Below are 24,019 nucleotides of genomic sequence, written 5' to 3'. Positions count from 1 at the left end.
CAAAATTTTCTCTGGCTCATTTAATTTTTTACCGAAATTACAACTACTCTTGCACCTAATATATTGAATAACATCATGCCAACGCAGAAAAAAACACCAACAAATTGAAAGCCCACGTGTACATGTGACTTCGGTGACCTGGCATTCCTTGAACGGTAACTAGTGCTAGTAGGTGAAGTTGAAGGTACTTTTATTTTTTTATTTTTTATTTTTTTATTTGTTTCGAATGAATAAATTTTTGATGTTTTTTATATTATTTTAATGTTCTGATATCAAAAATAATTTTAAAAAAATAAAAAAATATATTATTTTAATATATTTATAAATAAAAAATATTTTAAAAAATAACTACCGCAACTTCTAAACAGTCAAGTTTTACCGCTACCAAAGTCCTCTCCCTTCCATTAAAACAGAGAACAATTGCCTGTCTCTCTCTTTTAAGGGGCATTGTTGTCATTAAGTATAATTATATTTTTTTAAAATACTATTTTTTATTTTGAAAAATTATTTTAATATACCGAGATGAAAATAATCTCTGTTAATTGTTATTCTCTCAAGCAGCCACTAACACGAAGGACGCGTTTTACTTCATCGAATCTATTTACTTCTCGGACACACATGACTCCGTGTATAATTTTACATGCCGGTGAATATCACGTGCACGCGCTTTCCCACGCGCTACTCTTCACGGGACGCATTTGCAACAAATTCTGCCCTGGGCCCCTATAACCCGGTGATCCACTAATCTCTCCTCTGATAGGGGCGTGCAAAGCAGATTCTAGTTTTGAGAGTTTGCATACGGAGAGGATGGTATCACGTTACCGAATTATGCAGCAACAGGTCTCGTGCCTCTCTGCACAGGTTTGTCTATTTCGGTTGAAACAAAAACAAACGTAAAAGTTTCGTGGTAATGGCTGTTAAAATGTTTTTATTTTTGAAAATGTATTAAAATATTACTTTTTATTTTTTTAATATTAATATTTTAAAATGATTTTAAAATATATTTAAAAAATTAATTTAAAGAAAGAAAAAAATTTTAAAATATGTTTTTAAAATACAAAAATTAAAAGATCTTATTTAGTACCCGTTACACCTGTCCAGCAAAAGCAGCGGTCCCCGGTGGTCCTCTGATGACTACACCATATCAATTATCTTGGACCAATTGGGTTTTGGCCCAAAACAAGTGCCCAGTACGAGCATTGAATCCTACTAAGAAGTTCTGAGCTTCGTCGGACCATACCAAAAAGTTTTACTGGGCCCATTTAAGGCCCAGTAACAAATCAAATCACAGGTCTTTGTTGTTGGTGCCTCTTATTTGGTCCAAATCTTTTTTTTTATGGTGCTAAAACGATTGGAGTGAGGGTACCGAATAGATATTTTACTTGTGGTTTGCCGACAACTGTATAATTTTTTTCAGTAAATAAAATAAATATACGGGCTATGCTATCTAACTTGTTTTTTAATAAAAAAAAATTATTACTCATAAATTAAAATGTATATACACATATTTTATTAAAAAATAATTAAGACTATAATATTTGAAGGATAGGTAATCAATTGTATTCAATGGTTCTATTTTTTATAATAAATTTTTTATTTAATTAAATAACTATCTATACTGATAAAAGATGAAAAGAATTATGAATTGAGTGACTTGAATAAAATTATGAAACTAAATTATAAAATAATTTAATGTTAAATAAAAAGATTGAAAAAAAACAATAATAACATAAGAAAATGACAGATATCACATAGAAATACAATAAAAATACAAGTTAAAAAAATTCATCTAATCTTAATATAATCGTATAATCTTTGGATTTTAATTATACGTGGTACGAATAATAATTTAAAAATATAGGCATGGACATGAATTTCATGAAACATTTTGTTTGGTGAGTGTGTTTTTAATTAATGCGGGTGTCAGACCAGCTTGTATGCACCTCGACTAATTTTATGGATCCTGAAATTAATGATTATGTAAGCCTCTAATGATCATCATATTAGTAATTAAATGATTTAAATTTAAAATTACAGTGCAAATAAACTCATTTATCCTAAGTTTTTATTATTGTATTATTTACTGGGTGGTTAAAATAATGAAACTGAAAAACAATTTATTTTGATATTAGTTAAGAACAAGGAACATAAATTTTACGAGTCTTTTAATCTAAATCATTAAAAATAACGGGAAAACGACAGTCAAGAATCTCATGCGGAAAAAGAAATCTAGGATTCAAATTAATAAATTGATAAATTTTTATTATTTTTTATATTTCCATTGTTTTTTTACTTATTTTAAAGTGTTTGTTTTATCATTTTATTAGTCAAAACAAAGTGCCAATAAGGTACTATACCAGGGGTTATTTTATATCATTTAATATTTTACATGTTACGTAAATAGATATGCGATGAAAAAAAATATCATCCTATTTTTAAAAACTACTATGTTAATGTTTTAGTCTAGGGACAGAGTTGGATTTAAATATATCATGTATTGTCGTGTAAAATTATATTTTTTTATTACTTTTATATAGACTATAATTCTTTTTGACAGTGACAAGTAAATTTTTTTCAAGTTAAAACAATAGATTTGATATTTACCGATGAATTATTTTTAATATACGTGGTGATTATTAAAAGTTAAAAATAATTCTCGTTGAATCAATTATTTCAATATAAAATCCGTGTTTCTATATGCAATCAAGGTAATTCTTTTTCTTTTTCTTTTTTACTAAAGATATCCTTACGCTAGCATGTTCCTCTCCAAATTATTTAAAGAACACACACTCCTCGCGTCATCTGTGTTTAAATGAATTTAACAAGAAAACGTTTGGTAATACGGCTGCTGTTGTGTTTTTAAAAAATTTAAAAAATTTTTGTTTTTTGTTTTTGTTAAAATTTAATATGATTTGTATGTTTTGGATTGTTTTGATGTGCTGATGTCAAAAACAATTTTTAAAAAATGAAAAAACATCATTGACATGCATTTTAGCACGAAAAATTATTTAAAAAGCATTCACAACCACACTACCAAACACGCTCTAAAGCTCCTATAATGTCCTCCATGCTTGAAGTCTAATAATAATAATAATAATAATAAAATGAATTTCTTTAACCACCAAACCAATTTTTAAAAGTGAACAAAATATTTTTTTGAAAAGCTGTCGAATATTTTTTACCACCACTCGACAGGTACACGACAATCCATTGGGTTTATCCGTGCTTCAACCCGGAAAAAAAAAATGAAATCTCTCCGAGCATGGTAATGCCTTGACACTAACATTTAAAAAATTTCAATTTATAATAATATAGTTTGTGGTACAATGATAAGAGTTTGGGATCAAGGAGTTTGCTTCCCTATAATCTTAAGTTCGAGTTATGTGGTTGCTAATATAATGGTGCTATTGAAAACTTACATAGTCGTTAACTGCAAAGTCTCTGAGATTAGTTAAGGTATACACAAGTTAACTCAGACATCCATATTAATAAAAAAAATTATAATTTATATATGAGGGCAACTACTAGATTCTAACCTTAGCAAAAATATTGAAATGTCCATGTATATAAAATTACCCACTAACACTACAACGTCAATTTTTGTAAATCGGTTCCTCCCTTTCCTCTCTCTGTGAAAGACCAATTCAGCATCCTAAAGAAGAAATCAATCACAGGCATGGATAAAAATCTGACTTGCCCAGACAACTACTACGCTTGCACTACTTGAATTTTTTTTTTGTTAATATCTTTTAAAAACTTGTTTATTTATTTATTTTCAAGTTATTTTTTTAAGTGTTTTTGAATCGTTTTAACATGTTGATATAAAAATAAAAAAATATTATTTTAATATATTTCTAAATAAAAAATATTTTTAGAAGCCATGACAAATACTACCATGTATTTTTTAAAAAAATATACCTTTAAAGTTAAAGGTTTTGTACGCCTTTGCATTGCATTGCATGCACCGGCAAGTTCCGTGAAATTAGATCCATAACTGAGAAAATAATCAATTATTACTGGTGGTGTAATTTTGATATATGTGATATATAAGTTGTAGATGACATATGCAATATGAGTCGTATATACTATATGTCACCTAGTTGTTGCAGATGTCATTTGTAAGTACTGTTGAGTATGTGATATTTGTGACTCTTTTAACAAAGATATCCAAGAGCGGTCTATTATGCTATCAACTCACTGTCAAAAAATCAATAATTCACACAATCATAAATAATCAGTTTTCCACCATTAAAACATAGTTCACATGAGCAACACATAATATATTAAATTGCAGCTAACAAATGTATATTGTCATTTAAAACTTCATAATATTTTATTAAAAATTAAACTAGTTAGATACCTATTCACAATTCTCCGCAGCAATATAGAGCAGATGTAATATCCCACATCGAAAGAAAAGTGTCCAGAGCTAGGGCATATTAAGGCAGTTGGTACCTAACCTTGTAGGACGCGTTTTAAGGCCTGCAGGCTACCAGGAACAAAACCGTGAGGCGTGGAAGCCGGGTTAGGCTGAGCCATAGCGGACAATATTCTACAAGGGAGAGTGGCTCGGGCCTTACATGTGGTATCAGAGCCGATGACGACTCGTTCTTAAAATGGGGGGGATTGTAACATCTCACATAGAAAGAAGAGTGTCCAGAGCCAGGACATATTAAGACAGTTGGTATTTAACCTTGTAGGACGTGTTTTGGGGTCTGCAGGCTGCCAGGAACAAAACCGTGAGGCGTGGAAGTTGGGTTGAGCTGAGCCATGTCGGACAATATTCTACAAGGGAGAGTAGGCCGGGGCTTATAGCATATGTCATACCCAACCAATATTCCATACTAACAGTGTCCAACACAAATAGTTATCTATTACAATTACCAGATAGTCTAGAAGAGTTTTTTTTATATTGATCTACTATTTAAAGTACAACTACAACATATTAATATCATTAATCCTGGCAAACCTAAACACTGAATTCACACTCTCGTTGCTATAAATTTGTACATCGACATAATGAGATTGACTAACTCCGATTTACAACATCCCTAAAGTAATTTCAACTTCTATTTTAAATATACTCAGTCAAGTCAATCATGTATCATTTTTGATAATTTGTTAAAAGACATTTCCGTTGTAGCAGTTAGAAATTCATAGTTTGTTCTATTATAAGTGATACTATAGTCGATATTGACAATAATACCACTATAGAAACATAATACTTCTAAATTATCAAACATTCAGTCAAATAACACAACAAAACACAATTATATTTTATTAGTATATTGAGGTCAGTCAAAGTGCATCAGTTATCACCAAAACATAAATTAATTAGCAAACACTTGTATTCATTAAATTAACCAACAAAAATATACATTCATCAAATTCCAGTATTATAACAAAATTATCAAACAAATTAAGGTATTTCATGGTTATTATTATTATTTAATACAAAATTTTGTACTCCATAATTCAACATGAATAATTATTAACTACCCCAGATCTTTTTAATTCAAAACACACAATAACAAAAAAAAAAAAACATTGATTATTTAATAAAATAATCAAACTATCAACTAAAAATATATCTAATTAACTTTATCCTTAATCTAATTCAGATCAACAATAACATTTCAGACACATAATTTTATTAATTCACAATCAACAACAACTTAAAATAATTAATAATTAAACAAAATAACATAAACATATCTATTTCACAACTTCAATTACACCTAATTAACCTAATTTATAATTCAAAATCATCACATTCAATCAAATCAAGTTAACACTAATTAAACATAAATTACATCAAATTATTTAAAAGAAAGTGTTTAATATAACTCTATGATTGAGATGTGAGTGGCGAGGGTGACCAAGTAGTAGCTGATCTGATCGGAAAATCCAACACCGCCACTCGAAGAGAAAGAAAGCTTGGCTGCCATAGGTTTTGTTAGAAATGGAGAGAGAAAGATGAGTGTTTTAGAGAGAGAATAATGTTTTAAGGTTGTCAGGGGATGAAGGATGTTTTCGGTGGTTGAGAGAGGGATATCGACCAATGGTGAAAGGGGTGGGAGGGCAGGAGCCGGGGAGGGAGGAAAGGAGAGAAAAAAAGATGCCTGGTTTTTAATTCGAAACGAATCGCAAATGGCACATGTGACTTGTTTAAGTGTGTTAGTTTTTAAAATATTTTTTCAGCTGTGTTATTCAATTGATTTTTTTTATGTGTTAAAAAACAAGAAAAAACTATGTTTGGTATTGTGGTTGTAATTAATTTTTAAAGTACTTTCAACTCGAAAATAAATTGAAATAATATATATACATACATATTATTTTTAACACTAGCACATCAAAAAAATTCAAAAATATAAAAAAATATTTTTTAAAAATCAAAATTTAAAAAATCATGAACACGTTGCAATACTAAACAAGGCTTGGGTGTATGGGAGTATGGATAAACCTTGTTTTTGAATAAAATTAAAATTTGCTATTTGCTTCAATTTTTTTTGTGTTCTTGAATCTCTTTAAGGAGCCATATCAAAAATAAATTTTTTAAAATAAAAAATATATTATTTTAATATATTTTGGAGTGAAAAATACTTTAAAAAATAATTTTTACTATATTTTTAAATAAGTCTTTAGAGTTTATTTGGCTACGCATTTTCAAAAATTTTGATTTTTTTTTAAAATTATTAATTTTTTAGATATTTTTAATCTACTGATATAAAAATAAAATTTAAAAAATAAAAAAATATTATTTAAAACATCTTTTAATAAATTACGAAACACGCTCTTAAGAAGCCCCGAAACCGGCTCTTCTCCTGAAACCCTTTCTTCCCCTTCTGATTTCTTGAACTTTATTCACGTTTTGCAGTTACAGGCGATGAAAAGATCAGTGTATTCACACAAAAAAAGCTGTTTTGCCTTTCCAAATTACCTTCTTCACCCCAAGCTATCCTCTTCAGTTTCCGATGTAGAAGCCCAGTTGAGAAGTCTTTGTGCCAAACCCGATAACTTTCATCTAAATGAGGCAGTTTCTCTGTTTCACAAAGCAGTCAACTCAAGCCCATTGCTTTCTCAGTCAGCTTGCAATTCTCTGATGGAATCCCTGGTAAAGTCCAAACACTATGAACTGGCCTTTTCTGTTTATAGTAGAATGACTCATGTGGGGGTTTTGCCAAGTTTTATATCATTGAGTGGTTTAATTGATAGTTTTGTGTTTGCCAAGAAGCCCCAGTTAGCTTTAGGGGTGTTGGGGTTGATATTTAAGCGTGGTTTTATTGTTGGAGTGTATAATATTAATGTAATATTGAAGGGTTTGTGTAGAAATAAAGAGGTTTACGGAGCATTGGATTTGTTTAATAGAATGAAAAGGATTAATATTTTGCCTGATATTGTTAGTTATAATACGATTATAAACGGACTTTGTAAGGAGAAAAGATTGGAAAAGGCTGTCGACTTGTTAGTTGAAATGGAGGGGTCAAATTGTGAACCGAATTCCTTTACTTATTGTATTTTGATGGATGGTCTTTGTAAGGAGGGTAGAGTAGAGGAGGCAATGCGTTTGTTGGGGGAGATGAAGAGAAAGGGATTGGAGGTGGATGTCGTTGTTTATTCTACGCTTATAAGTGGTTTCTGTAGTAAAGGATGTTTAGATAGAGGGAAGGCATTGTTCGATGAGATGTTGGAAAAGGGTATTTCTCCAAATGTAGTTGTTTATAGTTGTTTGATAAATGGTTTTTGTAAGAAGGGGCTATGGAGAGAAGCCACTGCTGTGTTACATACCATGACCGAAAGGGGGATTCAGCCTGATGTTTATACTTATACGTGTATGATTGGTGGGCTTTGTAAGGATGGGAGGGCTAGGAAGGCTTTGGATTTGCTTGGTTTAATGACAGAAAAAGGTGAAGAGCCTAGTAACGTGACATATAATGTTCTAATCAATGGACTATGCAAGGAAGGCTGCATTGGAGATGCTTTTAAAATCTTTGAAACAATGTTGGAGAAGGGGAAGAGACCGGAGGTGGTTTCTTACAATACCCTAATAATGGGACTTTGCAATAATGGAAAGCTTGACGAGGCAATGAAACTTTTTAGTTCACTCTTGGAGGATGGGAATTATGTTGAGCCAGATGTAATCACATTCAACACTGTGATTCAAGGGCTGTGCAAGGAAGGACGTCTTGACAAGGCTGTGGAGATTTATGATACAATGATTGAGAGGGGGAGCTTCGGTAATCTGTGTACTTGTCATATTTTAATTGGAGAATATATAAAAGCAGGGATTATTGACAAGGCCATGGAACTTTGGAAACGTGTACACAAATTGGGGCTTGTTCCGAGTTCAACCACTTACAGTGTCATGATTGATGGATTTTGTAAAATGCACATGCTTAATTTTGCAAAAGGACTATTCAGTAGAATGAAAATTTCTGGGCTTAGCCCTACATTGTTTGATTACAATACATTGATGGCATCCTTGTGCAAGGAGAGTAGCTTGGAGCAAGCGAGAAGATTGTTTCAAGAAATGAAAGAATCAAACTGTGAACCTGATACCATTTCTTTCAATATAATGATTGATGGGACTCTGAAAGCAGGGGATATTCAATCTGCCAAAGAATTACTCAACGACATGCAGCAGATGGGTCTGACTCCAGATGCTTATACTTATTCCTCATTTATAAACAGGTTGTCAAAACTTGGACAAATGGAAGAGGCAAAATGTGCTTTTGACAGCATGATTGCCTCTGGCATTCCACCAGACAACCATGTATATGATTCCTTAATAAAAGGCTTTGGTTTGAATGATGAGATAGAAGAAGTCATAAACCTCCTTCGTCAAATGGCAGATATGGGTGTCATTCTTGACTTAGAAATAACCAATTCCATCCTGACATTTCTCTGTAATAGCGCGGAGCATCTTCATGTAATGGAGCTTTTGCCTAATTTTTCCTCAAAAAGCTCAGGAGGGACAAGCATCTCCTGTGACGAGTTATTGATGAAAATACAAAAGTTTAACCCAAAACTCCAAGTATCCGCTGCTTGATATTTTTTCATCTCCAGGTGATCACTGTTGCTAGTTGCTACAATACAGTCACATGATACTTTGTATGTAAATATAATATCGTAAGGCTTAGAATTCTTTTGTTGTGTGCTTCATCCACTTTTGTTATGAAACCTCGTCCCTGAGGATTCTATAAGACACGCTTCATAGTTAAGCACCGAGGAGTGTTTTTCCATTTTCTTTTCTTTTTGTTTGGTAAGGATGAAACTTTAAGGCTTCATAGAAAGTCAGATCTTATTAGCTTCGTTAACATGTCTGTCCCTGCATATTTGCTGACCCCCTTTCCCTTGTACAATTCATGATACATTACAACATGTTCTTATCATTATTTTCCTCCACCATGAATTTCTCACTTCCATGCCTATTTCTTCATCAGCAAAGCAAGTTTGTTTCTAAAAGAAAAGCTTAATGCAAAAACAATAAACCAGAGTGGTTGTATTGCACCAATGAATTAAGCCACTGAATTAATGCTGTGGGTATGGTCTGTTGATTACTGGAATCGAAGGTGGTGAAAATGGTTAAGAGGTGGAAGTAATTTTTGTAGTTTTATATGTGGAGGAGTTGGGATCTCGATCTCTCTCCTCATGTTTTTCTGCGTACAAGTCAAGTGGTATTTGGGAATAACTTTTTTCTTTTTTAGTTTCGATTATTGCAACTATAATTTGGTATTTGATAGTTCCGTTAAGATTCTTGCAAATTAGTATGTGAATATCATGTGGACCAGGCGCAGATGATGGATATGTGAAATGAACAGCCAGGAGCAGCGATGGTAAATGGATATACAGGAATGCCAGTCCTGGACGTGGTTTTGATGGTGGCGAACATGGCTGGGAGAGTATATGAAACAGGAGAAAAGGAAAGGTGGGAGAAGCTTTTATAGGCAATATGATGCTTAAAGGACACAGAAAAACTCAGAAAGTAGAACTATCCTTGTGGATATCTTCGTCAGTTACAACAAAACTAGGTCAGTGAGAGTGCTGTTAAAACATTCTTTCCTTCCATGTAAAATTGCCTAGGAAAAATCATCTTTGCCAGAAAACCAGCTATAGACCTGATCTATGTGGTTTCTTTGCAACTTCGATCGATTAGTTTCCTCGTATCAGCTGACAGAGCTTTTCCATCGGAAAATATGTGGAACTGTTGCTATTTAACCCGGGATACAACATCAAACCAGGATACTGGACAGCTTATAGAGCTTGATGAACAAAACCGAGCATGAGTCCCGAGAAATAATAATATGGAGAAACACTGGTTCACGTGTAATGATAATAAAAAAACAAAAACGGACCAGTCGATTCCATGCTAATCGTCCGGGGAAGAGGACAATCGTTTGATATTGTCACGGACCAAAGAATCAAAATATTTGTTGTAGTCTTGTAGATATTGAAGTCTCCCTTCACTAACGACTACGGGAAAAAACTGAAATCCCTGTGCCACCCAAAAGGACAGGGCTTTTCAGTTCTTTTTAGACTATAGACGAAAGGAAAATATTCAAAGATCATGCTGTGCAGATTAGTACATTTTTTGCTCTACTTTATCAGTAAGAAACTTGCTCGCTTTATCAATAAAAGAACTTGATGCCTTTAACTTTTTGGTATTAAAATCATTCAAAAACTTTTAAAAATATTAATTTGATGTATTTTTAATAAAAAATAACTTAAAAAATATGTTGTAATGCAAAATCTCCAGAAAAACAAAATCATGTAAGTTGAATTTCAAGCCAAGTAGTGAAAGAAAAATAAAAATTTAAGAAGGTGTTCACCGGATGCAAATATCTCAGAGCATCTGTGGCATTGCGGTAATAATTATTTTTAAATTATTTGTATTTTCAGAAAAGCATTGAATTTTTGACAAGCAGCACAGAGACGCAGTTGTCGTTGCATGCTTTACCAATCCAACCAGCCACACGCGCACATGTGCGAGCGAATATATTGACTAACTGATTTATTTTTTGTTAATTTATTGTGGATTCTATTGTTTGAATAATTTGACATTATATTTCATGTCAGAGAGAAATAAAAACAATGGATGTATCATTGTCATTGATTCGCAGAAGACACACTTTACAAGGATATCGACGTAGACAAGTGTCACCTGGTTTTTTGAAAAACAAGCAAAACGACATCGCTTGCTTTCCAAACTTGGCTTGGCTATCCTCATTGCAGTCATCTGGTTGGCAAACACCTCCGTGCAATGGTTTCTTGCGGTGAGCATTCACCAACATTTGTTCTTTGCATACCTTCGACTAAAAAAACAGCTGAGTGATAGCATTACCTTCGGAGAAGAAATTGAATCAGCTGTCAAATCTGTCAACCATACAAAATCAAATTAAAAAAATATAGAAAAAAAATCTCAAAAAGCTTTCACAACCTTTTCAAAGAAAATAAACGGAAAGTTGAGAATTTACCACACAGAGACCAAGTTCAAAAAATTCAACGAAAACCCATAGCCTGAGAGGAATGAGACGTTGACCGTCTCAGCAATCAATATGAAGCAAACGAAAAGCTTCTCACCTAGCCTTGAAGCTACAACCCCCCATGGGCCCCATCCCTTTTCGGAGAAAAAAGAAAGCTCTCTCTAGCCTTGAAAGTTGAAACATAAAAAAAACATCACAAGGAAAGCAACTCACAAGCCACAAAAGAGACTAATAAGCCCCTACAAAACGAAGCCAGAAACGATCTGGTTTCTGAAGAGGAGTGGTTTTTGAATTGTTTGTCGTCAAAATCCATCTGGTTCTATTCTCTTGGGTTGTATGGATGCATGCTATTAGGGAAAGCATTTGTTGCATTGCTGGGACTTTATTTTTTAATTTAAAAACACAAAAAAATAATTTGAAATTAAAAAAATTCAATTTTTTTTATAAATACAGTCGACCGGAATGCTAAACAAGACAAAACGGTGTTCATTTTCTGTAAGTATACTGGCGCAGTAGTCTACCTGAGCATCTAGCGAGTGGTTGTAGCTGGTGTGTCTAGTTAACGAAGTTTATGGCTGAGTTTTGTGGTATGCAAAGGTGGTAGTTGCTAATCATAGTAAAAAGTCATGGCCTGTAATTTATGCTCAGGCTGCCTGAGATTTGGATGCATATCGTGTCCTGTTTTGTTTGTGTACGAGCCAAGTGTTTGAACATTTTCCTTTTTCCTTCTGGGCCACCAGAGGTTGCTTCACTTTCGCTATCTGTTTTGCCATTTTGGCGGGCGGGTTTATCTTTTCATCACTCTGGTTCGGTCTCGAGGAGCAGCACAGGTTTTGAGAAAAGATGCTTCTGTAGAAGTGTGTTTGCTTAGCTTCTAGATCAGGCTTCAATCTGCTGCTTTAGGCATTTGTTGCTGTCCCTTTTCTGATGAATAATTTTTTTTGCACTGCTAAAAGATTTCCCATTTGAAGTTTTGGTTTGAACTAGTTCATTAAATCCATATACCAAAAACAAAAATGACTGTGTGGCTGCTATAAAATTAAAAAAAAAATCAAATTTTAATAAAAAAAACGTGTTGCAATTCACTCCAAACACCCCCAAGTAAATGTGCTGATGTAACTAATGACAATTTTCTTATAGTTTTAACATTTTTCATGAACATTAACTGCAGTTGCAAAGTGTTACTACTAAAAATTACAAGATGCCGACCATCATTCAAGCATGCAGAGTAACTTGTGAAACAGACAGGATGCTCATTGCAATTTGCTAGAAATAGAGGTCCTTTTATATGTAACTTTCCCAGTGATTTGAATTTTTTGATGGACGTGACATGTGAGAAATTCTTCACTTTAGACGAGGTTAAAATTACAAGGATTGCCAAGTCTGCGGTTGTGAAACTAGTGAATAAAGGGACAGAGAGTCATGCACATGCAGGCATTTGACTCTCCCAGCGCTTTGATAATACCTTTTTCTTCTGGATGTTTTCACAATCTTATTGGACAACATGATACATTTCAACAGATGTTCTATTATTCCTGTGTGAGTTAGAAGTGGATGATCAGAAGCCAAAATTTTGTTTGGAAGCATTCTCTCTCTCTCTCTCTCTCCCTCTCCCCTGACGATATGGTAGCTCAATCATTTCAAGGGCACAAATATTCACACTGCTGTATTAATTTGCATTGATGTTTACAAGTTTTTCGTCTATCTTTCGTGCACATGCGATTTTTATTGATTTAGGATCTGTGTGTATTCTTCAGTTATACAATGTCGTGCGCAAAGAAATATGGTATCGGCGCCAGACATGTTCTCTTTCAGGGACATGCTTATGATGCTTGCAAGAAACAAGAAGGTAGATGAAGCAGAGCAGGTCTGGCAAGATTTGAAGAGAGAGGAAGTTTTGTTTGATCAGCATACCTTTGGGGACATAACGAGAGCCTTCCTGGATAATGGATTCTCAGATAGAGGCGATGGACATATATGAGGAAATGAGACGATCGCCTGTCGACCCACCAATATCTTTGGCTTTTCGTGTGATCTTGAAAGGGCTGATTCCATTCCCAGAACTAAGAGAGCAGGTAAAAGATGACTTCCTGGAGCTTTCCCCTGACATGACTGTGTATGACCCAGCCGAAGACTTGTTTGAAGATCAAGACAGTGAAGATGACTAGGGGCGGAGTGATCCAGCTCTACGATCTGCTTCACAAGGAATGGTGCCTTTCCTCTCTCAAACTTAATCATCTGCAACAGCTAGAAGAGGTGGATTCCTATACACGAGAGTTGTAGGTGAATTAATCATGGCAGATAACTCGTTCAAGTTTCTTTTACTGCCCTTGATTGTCCTCCAAGTTAACACCTGAATTAAGATGGTGTTTCATGCGGTGGTTGAGCTGTAATTTTATAGAATTTTAAATTTATTTATTTATTTAAATTTTTGAAAAGCAACCTCGTTCCAAACACCCAACAGTCACCCGCAGGTAATACCTCCTCCAACAGACTACGACAAATGTAGCTATTATATTTAATTAATTATTTATACCACTCTCTACTTCCTTGGTTTTTCCCACCTTTTCAAGTAATTGATTGGTTGTCTGTCTCTCTCCTTCTCCCCTTTCAATTCTATTAAAAATCCATTTTAGAGATTCATCTAAATGGTACTCTAAGTAATAAAAATTTAAATTTAAAAGATTTATTTTTTTATCTCATATTTTTGTTTTTAGTTGCTTATATAACAGTTATTTTTGGTTGTTTATATAATGATCATTGAAAGTTTACATGGTTGTTAATTTTAGAATTTATAAAATTAATTATGATATATATAAACTGACCCGAACATCTATATTAATTTTAAAAAAATTCTTTTTAAGAAAAAACAAAATAGATGATCAGAGATCAGTGCAGCAATATCCGAGGAATTCAAACTCTCAACCGCCGGAGATACCGTTCCCGTCATTTTAGCGGTGAAAGAGCGTTCCATTTTTATTCCATTGAATCTAACGTGTCAAGGCATGATTAAGGAGAAAATCTGAAAAGGGACATTTCTTGTTTTAGAATTTCATGAACAGTGCTGACATACATTGCATGTATGAGATCTAAAAAAACAAAATATTTTTTTATTTTCTCTGATTTTCCTGTGCATGTGTTGTTTGGGATACAAGCCAGTGATTCACTAGGAATCCGATGTTCATATCATTTTAAAATTGGACTTTACAAACAAGGGTTTTTTTTTTCAGTTTTAAAAGTGTTTTTTAAAAAATTTAATTTTTTTTATTTTAAATTAATATGTTTTTTTATTTTTAAATATTTTAATATATTGATATTAAAAATAATTTTTTAAAAATAAAAAAAATATTATTTTAATTAAAAAATATTTTTAAAAATAACCCGAACAACATAATAATGATTATCCGCGTGTCAACACCCTCCTTCTCCATGACTTCCATCATTTTAAAAGGGTGATATTTTTTATTTAAAAATATATTAGATGTTATTTTTAAAATTATATTTAATATCTTCAAATTAAAAAATAATTTTTTTTAATAAAAAAATCTTAAATTTTTACCCAAGCGCCCAAAACTACCCAATCCACACCAAACATGTGCTGAATCATTCTGGAATTGACCTCCTCTTTGTCATCGCAAACAATAAATAGTTGCCACTTCCAATTATTATTATTTTTAAATATTCTCCTCTCTTAAAAGCATCCTCTCTCACTGAGCAATATAACAACTAACCTTTCTCATTTCCCTCCATCTCTCTCTCCCCAAATTTTCTCCTGTCTTCTATTTCTCGACCCCCAGAATTTTTATTTAGAATCATAATGACGTCATGTTTCCGGCGGTTAACAACGGGGCCCACGCCACCAAGCGGACCGGCACAATCAAGGCAACGAAGTACGGCAGATATTCCCTCTCTACCTCTAAAACGAATTTCCATAAACCAACAGCCAGGAATTCTCCTGAGATCATCAAGGCAGTACCCCAGATCATTCATAATCGAGGCAGTTGAACCAGGGGACCGATCGGGGGGTGGAAATGAAGCTGAAAAGGTGGGGCCATGCGCGTGCTTGGTGGGAGATCAGACGGTGGGAGGCGTGGTAGAGAGTATAGATCGGACGGTTGAGATTAATGGAAAGAGGACAATAAGCGGGAGTGATAGCAGGAGCAAGGAGGACCGAGCGGTAGAGGTGGCGGTTGCAGCGGCGGTTACGGTAGTGTTGGGGGTAGGGAATCGGGTGCTGTATAAGCTGGCTCTACTTCCTCTCAAGCATTACCCCTTCTTTCTAGCTCAGCTCGCTACTTTCGGGTAATTGATTTTTTTTCTGCTAACTGTTTATTTATTCCATATTTTTTTTCATTTTGATATTTTCAGTGCCGCGTCTTCAAATACTTTCTTTTATATATTTTTTTTTTTTTTCAATAATAATGCACGTCCAGAGTGCATATTTAGCAAAATAAAAAAGTAATTATTATTATTATTTTTAAATAGCACAAGAGAATTAGTATTTGGGAGTGAAATAAACATTTAAGAAGCTGGTGGGATGGATCCAAAATTAAATTGGGGGCTTTTATAATTATTACAAGTGTCACAGACTTAGTCCCAGTCGTTATGTCTTCCACGTTTACACTTGTCCTTTACCACTGAGCAATAAGACGACAGGTTCAATTCAATATTTTGCTTCATTTGCGTGTAGTTTCTGTCTATGTATTTTGACCCTTTTTCACCGACCCTTCATTTTTTTACTATCCTTTTCCTTGGATAGATAACCTCAAATTATTGTGTGGTTCCAGAATTCACTTACTTCATTTCAAGTCACTTTCGCAGGAAAAGGAAAGAACTAAGTTTTACTCTTGGTTTTTTTAATAACTTCATGAATTTAAGAGCAAAACTTAGAATTAATAATTTATAAGACATGTTCATGAATGTGGACCGTGGGGATAGCAACATCGTTATAGGACATGATAATTATTTTTGTTGACCATTTAGGGAGTGTTAATTTATGGGTGGAGCATTTGAATTTTCTCGCCGTATTTGGTTTGAGGGGCGGGTTTGAAAGGGAAGGGGGAAGGGAAGGCATTACAACGTTCGAGACAACCAATCATATTGAGAGATTTGCTATGATAATAATTTATTTTGATTATTTTACAAGCTGGGTTGTACACGGAATCATGTGCTGGATTTTATATTTAATTTGGATTTGTTTGAATAATTTTTATATTATCTTATAGATGTTGTCAAAGCGGTATTTTAAAGTATTTTATTTTTGCATATATTTACTTTTATCAACAACATGTCATTGGTCATAAGCTAGCCTCCTTGATTTCTTTCATTAATAAAGTAAAAACTTAATAATAAAGGATATATTAATAATTATGAAATTAAACTTTACTTTCCATCCCCCAACCAAACAAGAATGAAGTTCATAACCTTCTCTTTTACAAATAAGTTCACAACTTTCATTTTCCCTCATTTATATCTAAATAAGGGGACGGTTCATATTCCATCTTTACCTTTCCTTATCCTTTCTTACCCTTCTCGCACGCAAACCAAACATAATGTACATAATGTTAGAGTTACACTATCAGCCTCCTATTTTCGTCCTTTTTTTCCCACAATTTTTCTAACCACCGAGTCCTACTAATTAATAGGAGTTATAAATTTCCAAGGTTTTTTTCAGGCTAATTTTCATTAATGGAGACTAGATCTTTCATATTTATGACTATTGTGTGCGATAATACTGGATGCACAACCTTCTGAACCAAATAAGAATATTCTCGGTTGAAAGAATGATCGAGCTTTATAATAGTGTAAAAAGCTGTGCTACGTCAAAAATGTGAAGATGCTGGAGTCTTTATATGCCTATCTAAACCTTTTGAATGTGGCCGTGACAATCATGCTTAATGGAGAATTGGGAACTCTCTTCTCTTTCTGTGAAAATTATTGCTGCTTTATTATATAATAAATAATTAAAAAGAAAAAAGAAAACGAGACTTTAGGAATCTTGGAGATATTCTCAGAGCTGCAAAAAGAAAGTAAAAATGGGCTTTATATGCCTATCTAAACCTTTTGAATGTGGCCGTGACAATCATGCTTAATGGAGAATTGGGAACTCTCTTCTCTTTCTGTGAAAATTATTGCTGCTTTATTATATAATAAATAATTAAAAAGAAAAAAGAAAACGAGACTTTAGGAATCTTGGAGATATTCTCAGAGCTGCAAAAAGAAAGTAAAAATGGGTTTGTGCACGTAATTGTGCCTTGTGGGTCCAATGCGAATGAGAGCCTTACATGAAGAGTAGAAAACGTTTGTTCATCGCCACATAGATTTCCATGACAGAAAGAAAGCAAACGCTATCATCATTCATCACCGGCAGTTTCTTTCTTCTTCCACAGCTCCATTAGACGCCATCATGTCAAGTGGGCACTTTGACAACATTGGGGGGGCCATGTGATCTTCTAATTTCATACTCTAATCCCTCTCCCTTAGCTTTTGGTTTGTGGTCCGGAAACAACTTTTGCATTTCACATCATATTTGTCAAATTGAACATATGCCCTTCACTTCTTTGAAAGTCACACTAACCCTCCTGACGGGACCCTTTTCTTTTGGGTTTTTTGGTCCTTTAGCTAATGGGCTTGATAATTACAGGGTCCCATTAAAATTTAGTGGTTTATTCAACCAAAAGGACAACGGAAGAAAAGGAAGGGATTGATATTTGATGGTTTATCAACTATCAACCACAATCATAACAAAAAAAAAAAAAAAAAACAGAGGAAAAAAAAGGAAGAAGACAGTCCACATTCCATCATCAAACTTCATTGATATGTACCTTGGCAATTAGTAACCAAAACTATGGGGTTCTCACTGTCAAAATGTGGAGCATGCGTCTTATTGTTTCCTAGAATTTTAGACATGCCGTAGAAATCAACGATTGATTGTGGATCCTTGGCTTAATTAGATAAATGTTTCATGAATTTTGCATAGATGAGTGATAATTTACTAAGAAATGTATGAGTTTGTCCATGAAGGTTTAAAGAAAAACATATTTCAGAATGTAAAGTTTTACAATGTGATTTTCTTAATTATTCCTGAAGTTCCTAACGCTAATAATGAAGCATTATTAATTATAATGTACATTTTCTCTCTTATACTCTCTTATTGAATTTTTCGAATCTCCATTTCTTATGATTGATTCACAAATCAAATTAAAATTTAGGAGCTTTTAGTAAAGAAGTCAGGAGCATTTAGATGTAATTAATGACATTGCTGTCAGGGGTGATTAAATTTTTTGTGCCTCCAAAAATTCAGGATGAACTCAAATGGATCTTATTTTGTTCAATATTTTTCTTTTTCCTTTTTCTTTCAGATATGTTATTGTATACTTCACCATCTTGCATATTCGGCACCGTGCTGGCATCGTTACAGATGAGATGCTTTCTATGCCAAAAGCTCCGTATATTCTTGTTGGACTCTTAGAAGCTCTTGGAGCTGCAACTGGAATGGCAGCTGGAGGTATTATGTCTCATTATTATCTGATGATTTTTCACTTCATTGTGATACTGTGATACTTCCAATATAAATTTTATGGTTTAAATTTGAATTTTTCTATAAAATTTGTCCTCCTAAACTGTGGCGCAGCATCCCACATAAAAAAATTGTTGTACTAATAGACAACAATGACAACGACGCCTCAGTCCCAAATTAGCCGGGGTTAGCTATATAGATCCTTTTATGCTATTCAGCTCAATCACTAATCTGCACCTACTAGTATACCATTTCGATTTTTGTAATTTCAGACCTGTTTTAGTCTGATTCTTACACTTCGTTCATTTAAAGGAATCAGAATAATACGAGTATAACACCCCACCCCACTAGCAAGATATTGTCTGCTTTGGCTCACGAGCCTCATGGATTTGTTCTTGGCAGCTACGCATGGTCCCAAAACGCGTCCAACTAGTCAAGGTGAGTATGATCATATAAGGCCCTCCTTTAAGTCATCACCCGCCGATGTGAGATGTTACAATCCACCCATCTTAAGGAGCCCGACAACCTTGTCGGCACCATTGGACAGCCAGTGAGCCAGGCTCTGATACCAAATATAACATCCCACCCCACTAGCAAGATATTGTCCGCTTTGGTCCATGGGCCTCACGGATTTGTTCTTGGCAGCCACGCATGGCTCCAAAACACGTCTGACTAGTTAAGGTGAGCATGCTCATATAAGACCCTCCCCAAGTCCTTACCTGCCGATATGGGATATTAGAACGAGCTTCTTGTCCATTAATGATTGAACTTCACTTGTTATATAAATACTGAAAAACATATCTGATGCTCAATCTCAGGATTCTATACATATGTTATTGAAGTACCCTTCAAGAATGCCATTTCTTATTTTTACGTTTCTCTGGAACATTAATTTCGGGACAATACGTTTTTAATTTTCTTCAGGTGCATAAGATATATTTCTTTGACTGCTAACACTATCTTCTCTGATTGTTACTAAAACAATTTGTATCTAGTTTCATGAGTTTGTTGTGGGTAAAAATTCTGTCAGAATCTGACCCACTCTATTTGTAATCTTCTGCCTTGAATCAGCAATTCTTTCTGGAGCATCAATTCCAATTTTGTCTCAGGTAAGACTCAGTCATTAGATAGCTTGTTTTCTCTTGAGACGGTAGGTTAATACTTGTAGAATTCTTTTTTTCTTCAACCAATTTAGCTACTATTTTGTTATTCTTGAAGAACACGCTTTAAACTAGGAAAACTTTGAGAGCTGAAGGCTGAAGTTGGAGGCTAAAACATTAGAAGTGTGAAAGTAATTGATTTTAATGCAAAAGGTATCCTGATATAGTAAAGCAAAATGTATACTTCATACTATAATGTGACGAACTCTCTGTTAACAAAATTCAGAAGCTCACAATTATCTGAACCATTCTTGTTTTGAAAATGGTAGATTATCAACAACTGGGTAGTTAATTTTGTCCATTACTTTTCCTGCAGACCTTTCTTGTATGGCAGATTCTCTTGTCCACTATTTTTCTTGGAAGGAGATATAAAGTCAACCAGTTGCTTGGATGCTTCTTAGTTGCCGTTGGTGTAATAATAACCGTGGCAAGGTAAACTTTTATATCCAAACCGAGAGGCATGTTAATTGTAATCTTGTGTTTAGAAATCTACAAATTATTGTCTGATTGCCCAGAAGGATACCAGTTTGCATCATTCACCAGTTGTAGTTTGAGTATTTCAATTGCATGGCTATGTGTACTTCTGCAGCGGACCGAGTGCTGGTTCGTTAAGGGAAGCTGGTATATTCTGGAGTCTTTTGATGATGTTCTCTTTTTTCTTACAAGCCGCAGATACAGTGCTCAAGGTTGGCATTCAAAACATTTATTGCACTTAAGAGTTCCATCCATGTATAGCTGTTCTGTAACAAACCGTAATTTTTGTATTTGTAGGAAGTCATTTTCTCGGATGCTGCTAAGCAGTTAAAGGTATGTTCTAAAATTGATAGCGCATATTTGGTTTCTGAGACCCATCAGGAACGTTTTGGCAACAGAAAGAAGTTGTATTCAACTTTTATTTCATTTGAAGACACTATTGATGTGTTTTTTTTTTGCGGGGGCGGGGGGGGGGGGGGGGTAAAATTTCAACATGGCATCAATGTTTTCAAGCTCAATTTCATTTTCAGTAATGGCAACAGAAAACTGATTTAATTCAGTTGCTATCTTAAAAAGAGATGATCATTGTCATAGGTGATTAGAAGCTGCCAAATTATCTTGTATGCATGGAAATGAAATTGAATAAGTAGCTACTGTTAGAGAATAATATAAATCATATACTGGGATCTCACTTAACAGCTTAAGCTATTGAGTAGAGATGGTTCTTTGACAGCTACTTCTGCCTCTTTTAGTACCTTTCTTTTAGATCTTGACGTTATATAAAGACAATGTTGTTCCATCAATTGCAGGGGGGTTCTGTAGATCTATTTGTAATAAACTCCTATGGATCTGCTTTCCAAGTAGGTACTCAGCGGTGATTTAAAATCCTCAGTTCTTGCTATCACTTAAACAGTTGTCTTTTGATTGCAGCATGAGTGCAAGTCTAAATTTTTTGTGTCTACATTTTCTGTAGGCACTGTTTGTATGCCTTCTTCTACCATTTATGTCGAAATTATGGGGTATACCATTTAGTCAGCTTCCAAACTATCTTAAAGACGGGGCAGTTTGCTTTCTAAACATTGGCAGTTTATCGAGTGGTAAGCTATGATTTATTAATACACCATCTTATTGATTAATTTTGTTTCAATATTTGTCACAGCTAAAGTCAGTATAATGTGTCATAAACCTGTATAAATGTAACTTAATTGGATGCATTTAATCATGTTTGAGAGATTATTGAGAGGAATTAAAGCTGCATTGTATTATCTGTATCAAGAATTAGTTTCTCATGTTCTATCTCAATTATAACATTGTTTTGAATGATTTGAACTATTGAGGTTACTCTACTGCCTTGGTTATTTATGTAAATATATTTATTGAAACTATGGTGTTTATCTGTGTGATATATTTTAATTCTCTCTCTTATGTAATTGCCATTCAAGCATTTACTTTTTATATCTCGGGATTTGGTGTATTATCAGGTAGAATGATGCAAAAGGATCTGTACAGCTGACCCCAACTAGTTTAGGATTGAGGCTTCATTGTTGTTGTTGTATTAGAGGTGAAAATTTAAAAAATAATAAAACATGCATGAGAGGATAGAATGTAAATACAATTGTAAAAACTCTTTGAATTTATTTTATACATATTAGAAAAGGCATCCTCTTAAATTGATGTTCATATAGCTGATGCTAAATGGTTAAGCTTATACATTGCAGAATTTTGCTTTCTGTTACTTGGAATGTGATATAACGCTACACCTCATCTCAATCTCTCACTTTCATGTGTGGGAGGGCTCATTTCTACAGTACCGTAACAAGCATAAGAGATATATTTTTGTAAAATATAGAGAAGAGCATAGCATTGTGACATGAATGAAGTTTGAAATTTGGGCAAGCTTTTATAATCTTCCTTTTTCGTTATGGTACAGTTATAGTCTAATGCTATGATGATGTAACATTTTATTTCTTTTAAACTTGGTTGTCCACAGGATGTGATGGTGCACCTCTGCTTCCTTTGTTGTTTGTGATTGTCAACATGGGGTTTAACATCTCATTACTGCATCTCCTCAAGATCTCTTCTGCTGTTGTGTCTTCCCTTGCTTCAACATTTTCTGGTATTTTTCTCTCTGTTTTTTTTCCTAATCTAAGTAGCTGCAACTTTCAATAACCTAATCCAAAAGTTTGCAATCCTATCAGTCACCTAACCCAAAAATAACGACCGCAGTTGCATTTGGATCCCATGTTAGATGTACTTTGATGGGATTATTGCCCTTTTTTTTCTTTTGGAGAATTTGGAAGGGGCGACAAACTTTTCACATGAAAGCCCTCAGCTAGAGCCATTATGATATGCAGTGTGAATGGATGAAAACTGTGCAACATGTGTTCCCTTAGCCAATCATACATCATTTTGGGCTTAATTGTTTTCCTCGAATGATCTAACATGGCCATAAATGATACCACTTTCTGTTCTAGAAAAGTTATATGATCGTTGAGGGCCTGTTTGGTATTACCAACTGTTTTTGCTTTTCGAAAACAAAAAAACTGTTTAATATCTCAGCACGAATCACTAGTTAGTCTGCCTCATGACCTATCTTCATTGTATTACTTTGCATAATGGCTCTTCTATCTCACCATTTACTATATTCTGCTGCATAAATACAATGAAGATAGCTTTCATATAGGTTTGCTGCAACTCCATGAAGCTATTATCAGAGCATAATTGTTCAGCACTTTCTCTTGCTGATTTGTATCATGAATTTATTCAACTGATAATTGGTTTTTCCCTTGTGTTGTATATGGCAGTACCAATAGCTGTGTATGTGTTCACACTGCCATTGCCATATCTTGGAGTCGCATCCTCCCTTCCAACTGGCTTTGTCGCAGGAGCCATCGTCCTTGTTTTGGGGTTGCTCATCTATGCCTGGACACCATCCCGGTAGAGCTTCTTTTGGTCACCCAATTACAATACATCGTTGTTTTTTCCATCATTTCCGTTTTCAACCTCAGAAAATGGTGTCGACTGGATTTCTGGTCACAGATAATAATTGGAAAAAGAAGAAGAAGAAGAATGTTGACATTGTCATTGTAATTCCTTTTGTTGTTATAATAGCTAGTGCAATTTTTTGGTCAACGTAGAACTGCTAATGCACATCCATGATAAGTTTCTGAGCAGGGAAAACCAATATAACATTTGGTAGAGGAACAGTGGCGAAGGCCTTTCAGGGAAATTGCCCACCTTATTGTTTTAGGGGGGGAAAAAAAAAGGGTTCTCCTAGTGCAGGTACTATCTCAATGTTTATAGGTTATTGCACCTCAGTTTGTTTTTGCTTGTAAATTTGTTCAAATTTGGAAGTCTTAACTAACAAGAAAAGAGAAGTCAGA

The 24,019-nt window shown here is 34.1% G+C and overlaps 2 protein-coding genes and 1 pseudogene across 2 annotated transcripts; all 3 read left to right on the top strand.

Annotated features, from left to right (window-relative positions):
• The first annotated feature begins 6,786 nt into the window (after window positions 1-6,786).
• LOC133679512 (pentatricopeptide repeat-containing protein At4g28010) lies at window positions 6,787-10,166 on the top strand. Its single transcript, XM_062102122.1, has 2 exons — window positions 6,787-9,066; window positions 9,792-10,166. Exon 1 carries the CDS (start codon window positions 6,887-6,889, stop codon window positions 9,047-9,049), a length of 2,163 nt encoding a protein of 720 aa, XP_061958106.1. The 5' UTR covers window positions 6,787-6,886; the 3' UTR covers window positions 9,050-9,066; window positions 9,792-10,166.
• A 2,570-nt stretch (window positions 10,167-12,736) lies between these two features.
• LOC133680675 (pentatricopeptide repeat-containing protein At1g62350-like) lies at window positions 12,737-13,905 on the top strand (annotated as a pseudogene).
• A 1,269-nt stretch (window positions 13,906-15,174) lies between these two features.
• Window positions 15,175-23,982, top strand: LOC133680334 (protein CLT1, chloroplastic). The gene is made up of 10 exons (XM_062103205.1): window positions 15,175-15,785; window positions 18,845-18,990; window positions 20,074-20,111; window positions 20,479-20,594; window positions 20,752-20,848; window positions 20,934-20,969; window positions 21,446-21,496; window positions 21,610-21,733; window positions 22,627-22,752; window positions 23,441-23,982. The coding sequence occupies exons 1-10, from the start codon at window positions 15,301-15,303 to the stop codon at window positions 23,575-23,577; spliced, it is 1,356 nt and encodes a 451-aa protein (XP_061959189.1). The 5' UTR covers window positions 15,175-15,300; the 3' UTR covers window positions 23,578-23,982.
• Window positions 23,983-24,019: the final 37 nt, after the last annotated feature.

The sequence above is a fragment of the Populus nigra genome, chromosome 19 (assembly GCF_951802175.1).
Source record: "Populus nigra chromosome 19, ddPopNigr1.1, whole genome shotgun sequence".
NCBI lineage: Eukaryota > Viridiplantae > Streptophyta > Magnoliopsida > Malpighiales > Salicaceae > Populus > Populus nigra.
The sequence above is the reverse complement of the archived record's forward strand: the minus strand, read 5'-3'. Positions and strand labels throughout refer to the sequence as shown.